Source organism: Electrophorus electricus, chromosome 11 (genome assembly GCF_041902795.1).
Source record: "Electrophorus electricus isolate QZ-2024a chromosome 11, ASM4190279v1, whole genome shotgun sequence".
Taxonomy (NCBI): Eukaryota; Metazoa; Chordata; class Actinopteri; order Gymnotiformes; family Gymnotidae; genus Electrophorus; species Electrophorus electricus.
The window spans coordinates 5,670,001-5,677,500 of NC_137507.1; the positions used below are offsets into that span (position 1 = coordinate 5,670,001).

At 45.1% G+C, this 7,500-nt stretch overlaps 1 protein-coding gene across 10 annotated transcripts in view; it reads right to left on the bottom strand.

The window, feature by feature from the left end:
* Positions 1-7,500, bottom strand: part of LOC113580623 (zinc finger protein 236) — a 39,909-nt gene that overhangs the window by 9,460 nt on the left and 22,949 nt on the right. For 8 of the 10 annotated variants that reach the window (XM_081723447.1, XM_081723453.1, XM_081723449.1 and 5 more), the window contains 8 exons: positions 6,591-6,742; positions 6,248-6,430; positions 5,690-5,981; positions 4,270-4,373; positions 3,535-3,963; positions 2,452-2,597; positions 2,062-2,290; positions 1,682-1,861 (listed from right to left, as the gene is read on the bottom strand). In XM_081723447.1, coding sequence (XP_081579573.1) covers positions 1,682-1,861; positions 2,062-2,290; positions 2,452-2,597; positions 3,535-3,963; positions 4,270-4,373; positions 5,690-5,981; positions 6,248-6,430; positions 6,591-6,742 — 1,715 coding nt within the window. The remainder of the gene's footprint in view (positions 1-1,681; positions 1,862-2,061; positions 2,291-2,451; positions 2,598-3,534; positions 3,964-4,269; positions 4,374-5,689; positions 5,982-6,247; positions 6,431-6,590; positions 6,743-7,500) is intronic. The other 2 variants (XM_081723445.1, XM_081723452.1) reach the window with 2 other exon arrangements.

The window sequence follows — 7,500 nt, forward strand, 5'->3', positions numbered from 1 at the left end:
TCTTCTTGTTAGCTCAGGAGAAAGTGTTAACGAGGACAAGGCAGCTAAAACCACAGGCAAGGACATTGCTACTTGTAAGACAGCACCTAAATCAACCATTTATCAAGAACGTCAAGGAGTGAGGTTCAATTGCAGTGAAGAAGACTTCAGAGCACCCAAAAAAGTTAAAAAAGCACCAGTAGTATCTCGTAAAGAGGATGTAGCTACAGGATTGTGTCACCACCGGTGCAGAGCTGGCTCAGGAATGGCAGAGAGCAGGTGTGAGTGCATTTGCACGCACAGTGAGGCAAAGGCTTTTGGAGGATTGCTTGGTGTAAAAAAGCCACTTCTCTCCAAGAAAAACATCAAAGACAGATTGACATTCTGCAGGATGTATAGGGAATGGACTGCAGAGGACTGGGGTAAAGTTATTTTCTCTGAAGCCCCCTTCGGACTGTTTGGGACAAATGAGTGTCCAGGGAAGAAAATGTGAGCGCTGTGAATCTTGTCATGCCAACAGTGAGACATCCTGAGACCATTCATGTTTGGGGTTTCTTATACAAGGGAGTGGCTTTGCTCGAAACTTTGCCTAAGATCACTGCCATGAATAGGAAATAGCATCAACATCCTCCAAGAGCAACTCCTCCCAACAATCCAGGAGAAATTTGGTGATGAACAATGCTTTTTCCAGCGTGACAGAGCACCAAGTGACAAAGCTGATACCCAGCATGCCAAGGTGAATTGCAGAAGTCTTAAAGAAGGGTCTACACTGTAAAAGTGTTTGCTTAAACTGGATGTATTTTTGTCATTAAATAGCTAAAAAACATGAAGTGCTTATAATTATACTTCACTATACCATATAAACATCTGACAAAAGGATCTAAAAAACTAAGGCAGGAAACTTTGAAAACCAATTTGTCAGTTGTAAACCTTTGGCCAGGACTGTATACACACTGATGAAAACACAGGCACGCACACCATAATAACCATGCATTAGATACATCTGACTCATGAGGCCAAAATTTGAACAAAGTAAAACACCATGATTCTTTCAGGCTAAACACTTGCTATGATAAACTGACAGAATAATTGCAGTTTTGTCCTCAGAACACTGGAAGACTGTCAGCTTTAGTCTGATCATTACACTGCCTGTCTCACAGCTGAATCTAAAATAGGATTGATCTAATATGTTTCTGCGTGTGTGTGGCTGTGCTAAAGCAGAGATCCTGCCCTCTCCTGTGTCAGGGTGTGGCTGCAGCAGCCAACCTTAGCAACCTTTTCCTTCTAATTTTAGTTCTGCTGATCATGGAAATAGGTGATGAGTTCTTGGCACTTTAATCAATGTTGGTTCTTCTGCTGAGGAATTATTTATCTATGCATAAATTTAGTCAGTGTGGTCAAAGGAAAACATATGTTCTTGTGCCTGTTAAAAGTAAGTGAAGGGTAAGAGTTTAAGACTCAGAAGAAGTTCATTGTGAAGAGGCTTTTGTACAGAGTGAATGTGGCGACGACTACCCCTGGGAGCACTGGACCAGCCAGCTAAGTCTAATACAAAGAAACAAATTGCAGAGTCAAAAAATATTCAGGTTCAAGGTTTGGAAAATGAGAGCTTATACAACAGGAGCAGGAAAACTCTCTTGTTTTGCTGCTTGCCCAATATGCTGTGAGTGTGTGTGTCATTGATTGTCTGTGTGTACGGTACCTGATATAGTGAGGGTGATCTCCTGGCTGTTATTTGCCGGCACTGCAGCCGTGTGTGTGTGTGAATGAGAGAGAGCTTGGGTGAGAGTGGAGTTGCTGATGGTGAGGGTAATCTCTGGGGCCCCTGAACTGCCACCCACCAGTCCTGGGGCTTCCACCACCTGTGCCAACTGCTCAGCGCCTGCAGCAGAACACATGCACAACACCCAATTTGTGGGTGAAAGATGCATTTGTGATAAGACCAAGATGCATTTGTAATCTGCAGCAGTTCACTACTATTCAAAAAAGATATCAGGCTAAGAGGGGCAAAGATGCCGCAAGCATATGTTTTCATAAGAAACTGTTTTTGTGTGTGTGTGTACATATACAGGTATAAGAGACCTGCATTGTCCTGCTCTGTGAGGTTGCCAATAGTAACGCTGGCGGAAGAGGAGGAGTTCTGTAGAGGGAGGCTGCTTATTGGCTGGATCACCACATTGGCTGGGACTGACGCATCACCTGTTGCTGCAAGCAGGTGTGTGGAGTGCTGGGGAGGGGCAGGCTCTCCACTTAGAGAGTGGGCCAGCAAGCCACTCTGCTGCAGAGTCTGCTGCAGAATACTGGAGTCAATCTGCATGTGCACACAGACACGCAGACACATACAAAAACACACACACCGAGTTATACAGGGCACACAGAGACAATAATACGGGGCACAAAAACAACACACATGCGCAGTTACACCGAGCATGCACAAACACACAATTACATTTACAATTACATAGGTGTTACCTGCAGGGTGATGTTATTGATGTTGGTGGTGTCGATGCCTGAGATCTGCACATTGGGGCAGAGAATGCTGGCTGGGGCAAGCTGAAGCTGAATCCCCTCCAGGGTAGCCAGACCCTCAGACAGGGAGACCGTCAGATCAGCCCCTGCTGCATGGTAACCACACACACACACACACACACACACACACACACGCGCGTGCACGCACACAGACGCACGCATGTAGACTCATCAGTGTGAGATTGTAAAAGTACTAATGAACCCAGTCTGTGAGCATGTCAGTTACACTGCTAGTGTAAAACACTCAATGATAAATTCCAAACACGTTCAAATAATCTAGCCGAAGATACACGTGGCTCCTGGAAGCTCGGAGGCTTGGGCATTTAACCATAAAACTTCCTGACCCCAGTGATCTCTTATGGCACAGGGTCATTTTGCTTTCCTGTAACTTCCAAACCTGACTATTGGCTTCTCCCAGCTGAACTATATCACCTTTGGCCAAGACCTCGTACTGTAATTTGGTGTAAAGCCAGAATTTACAGACCTGATAGGTATTTGTGTTGTTGCTGTGATTTTTATATGATGGGAGTGTGTTTCTATGTGGAGAGAAACACTCTTACAGCCTGCTCAAAGCTTAACCCCTGAAAAACTGTCTTAATGAAAAATCGTCTTAATGGATGATTTCCTTCTGGAAATAGAATCTAAATATACACAAACAACACAGATTTAAAGGAGGCACTCATCATATTCTGAAACTGTGACTTCTACAGAGCAGAGTTATCTGATCTCTTCACCTTGTACAGCGATCCATTCTATTTGCTATAATCCTCCTGGGTTAGGAACCAGCAAGGCGTCAAAATGACGCCTGAATATTACACTAAGAAAATTCCATTTCAGGTTAAGATTTAATATTTACTGACTACATTCAAGAAACTTTCCTGCAGTTTTTTTTGCCATAAATAAGTATGTTTGTGTGTGTGCGTGTGTGTGTGCGTGCGTGCGTGTGTGTGTGTGTGTGTGTGTGTGTGTGTGTGTGTGTGTGTGTGTGTGTGTGTGTGTGTGTGTGTGTGTGTGCATGAAAATCACCTGACATGGTAGCAGGTAAAATGGTCTGTCCAACGAGTCCCTGCTGAAGAAGGCTCTGTTCATACTGGCCTGTGAGGACTGGGTTGGTGGGGATGTAGATGCTGGAGTCTGTGGAGCCAGCATGCAGGAGTCCTACTGGGGGAAGAGTCTCTGCAGCAGTGGGGGTCTGCTGCCCTGTGGTGGTCTGGCTCTGAACGGCTGAACCTGCAGCCCTCTCGGCCCCGGCCCCGCGCCTGCCCTTCCTGATGTCAGACCCCTGGCGCAGGTGGCACTGGATGTGGGTCTTGCGGTGGCCAGAGGTGCGGAAGCGCAGCTCACAGTATGGACACTTGAAGGGCTTGGAGCCCGTGTGTAGACGCATGTGCACCTTCAGACTGCCCTTCGTGGAGAAGGATGTGTTGCACATGTGACAATTGAACAGTTTTTGACCTGCAAAAATATACATTAGCAGACATTAGGCAGATGCACAAAGGCACATCTGCATCTGGGTTAATGTTATTCACCATGCATCACTCACATAATCAGACAGCACAGCCATGAGGTCAATCCGCAGCAAAGAACTGAACTGGATCCTAGAACCTGGTATTCGCTTACCCTGGGCAGTAATTATTTCCACTATAAAAACCTGGTTCTTTTGTCAAATCCTTTGTTGTTCCTCAAATTCAGAAAGCCTGCAATCCAGGTGACAGTGGGTTGATGGGGCTGTTTGTGCATGCTCACATCTCAGACACCTACCTGAATGGGTCTTGACATGGCAGTCCAGGGTGGACTTGACTGTGAAACTCTTCCCACACTCCTCACACTTATACGGCTTCTCCCCTGTGTGGATGCGGATGTGTCTGCGGTCAAAAGACAACAGCACTGTCAGATTGGTTGTTACACAGGTGCAAAAACACACCGCAGGGGCACCAAATCCAGTTGGTATGAAGAGTTTTTGTATTTCTTACTGCACAGACTTTAAAGCTAGTCTCAGAAAAGATATACATCTGTGCTAAGTGCTCACTGATGCTCCCAGTGCTCTCCTTTAATCAGCCACACCTTGTTCATGCACAGCAATGTTAATCAAGATATCATTAATCCTTATGTCCATTACTATTAGACCACAAGTTATGGTTTAATACAGCTAGTCTTCCTCCGCAAACCTTATGCACAAGGACTATCTTCAGTTACACACAGTGCTACTACAAGCAGAATTTTAATCAAACCAGAAATTATCAGCCAGTTACTGCTATGCCTCCTACAATGACAGCATTCTGCAATTGCCAGGGCTTATAACTCCCAACCAACAACTCACAGGGCATATAACTCCCAACTTACAGCTCGGAGCTCACCCTACAACTCAACCTACAGGTCAAACTGAAACCCATGGCAAACAGTTTAACAACCAAAGCACAGGTAGACACTATGGATCAGACAGCAGTAAGCTGGTGGAAGTTTAGTGAATGAGCTCATCAGGTACAGTACACCTAACACACACCTCAGTAATCACTTCCACCACCTTAGCTCAGTAAAACCAACACACATCAACAACCACTCTCACAACCCAACACAGTACACCTAACACACATCTCAACAACCACTCTGACAATCCGTGAGCTTCTGAGAACTGTGCACTCTCCCATGTTGCACAGCATTACACACTTCCTGCAGCTGGCACACTGACACAGCTCTGTAGTGACTAACAGTATTGTAGTGTCCATTGCTGGACAGAGGTGGACGGGCCCCCCCTTTGAGTCTTGGTTCCTCTCAAGGTTTCTTCTTCATGTTCTAGGGAGTTTTTCCTTGCCACTGTCGCCCTTGGCTTGCACACTGGGGGACTGGACCTGGGCATGTGTAAAGCTGCTTTGTGACAATGCTATATAAATACATTTGACTTTGACACAGCTCTAAGACATTTAGAAAAGGACATGTTTGGCATATATATAATCAGCTCATCTTGGAGTGAACCTCTAAATGAAAAGGAAAGGAAGATGAATATACAGTATTTAAGTATTATACAGAAGCTAGCCAAACATAAAGTTAAGTAAAAAAAGAGCCCAGTCCCATGACCTTTATAATGATTGAAGCCAGCGGTGGGCCAGTGTGGTCAATCCCACATACTAGACCCACCACCCCATGCAGAGGGAAGCCAGCACATGTGAATACATACTATTACCTGACTAGATCACTTGGCTTCTTGAAGCTCTTCGGGCAGTATTGACAGCGGTTGGCAAACTTGGGCTCCTGGTCCAGCACCACAGACTTGTCCTTCATCTCGCTAATGCGGTCCCGCTCGGCCGCAGACTGGACCAGAACCCTCTCAGAGATGGAGGCGATGTCTGCAGGCTCTCTCTTAGCCAGCTCAGCTGTCTGCTCCTCTGTGAAGGTAATGATGCCTGCTCGGCACCTCTTCATCATGGACTGCTCCGTACTGCCATCATCCTCTCCAACCTCTTCCCCATCCAGCACTGCGAAGCATCAAAAGTATACAACCATCAGACAGCCACTACTGATCAGCACCTTCAAGCACCTACCAGCTGGCCAGTAGGAAGTGCCACTCACTCCCTTTAGGTCTGGTAAGACAGTTAATGCATATAAAGAAAGGCTACGTTAAAAATGAGGTAAACATTACATTAGCATGTTTTGTTCATGAAATTTTCAGACATTGCTTGAAAGGCCTGTTCATGTTTGTCCCTTTATGAAGTAGCTTCTGGTTTGTGCACTAGCTGTGTACCTCTGGGGCCAATAGAGTGGAAAAGCTTCATGTGTTTCCTGCGCAGCAGGTGTGTACGGAAGCTCTCTTCACACAGAGAGCACTTGAATGGCTTTGTGTTCAGGTGGATGATCATGTGCCGATTCAGACTACCATTAGTGGTGAACGAGGAGTCGCATACATTACACTTAAATGCTTTCACTCCTAGAGAGAGACCCAGAGAGAGTAAGAGAGAGAATGTTACAGTTATATCATAAAAAACTGTGATTTTTGTAGTGAGTGCAGGCAGTATACGAGGCTAAAGCATAACCACTATGGGATGTCTATCTCACGACATCAAGTTTTCTCCTAGACTGCTCCTCACCTGTGTGTGTGTTCAGGTGGGATTTGAGCACTCCTGCTGATACAAAGCTCCGCCCACACAGGTTACACCTGTACGGCTTCTCACCAGTGTGAGAACGAACATGTTGCTTCAGGTGGCTGGATTTTTTGAAGCCCTTATCACACATGTTGCACCTGGGAAATGAATGCAGAAATCATGATAAACCGATCTAACTAAAAACCAAGAGTGACAACCTAAAAAGAAATTTAAAAAACATGAAGAGAGGTTTGGTGGTGTTAGGATTAATGTCATTGGTTCTTAGAAAGGAAAAAGGAGAGATGGTCTCTAGTAAGCAGACAAAAAAGTCTCTCTGCTGGGACACAGAAGTAAAATGGCTCTGCCTGAAATTTTTGGAAGTGTAAAGTTTTAAATGCTAAGTTGGCAGCACTAGAGAGAGAAATGTTTACTGATTAAGCAGGGACACTCCAGGGGATCTGCGCCCTCTGGTATGAGGGCATTGAGAGTATGTTACTTTCTACCAGGACCCAGACTCTCAATCCTTTGATTGGCTGCTAGTATCACTGTCTGGCTGGAGGATAAGGAATTCACCAACAGACTTCACATTGGCCATTTTATTGCTTTTTGGATCCCCATCTGTGATCTGGTTTCTTTTTCCATTACTTTGTATTGATTATACATGATCTTTTTTGTAAGCTTGTCCATATTGCTCCACATGTTAAGGCATGGCTAAGATGCTCTATTAGATGTATCTGCAGCTGTAGAAGTGAAAGACGTATGGGAAGAGGTGACATCTTAAACAAACTATTCACCAAGCCAGGAAAATGTAGAAAAACACTACTGTCTATTGCACCCACTGCACCAGGCTTATTTAAGGTACAGTCACAGGTGAGCAAGTTTTAGATTCAGTGCACCCATTTCAGGCATAATACTG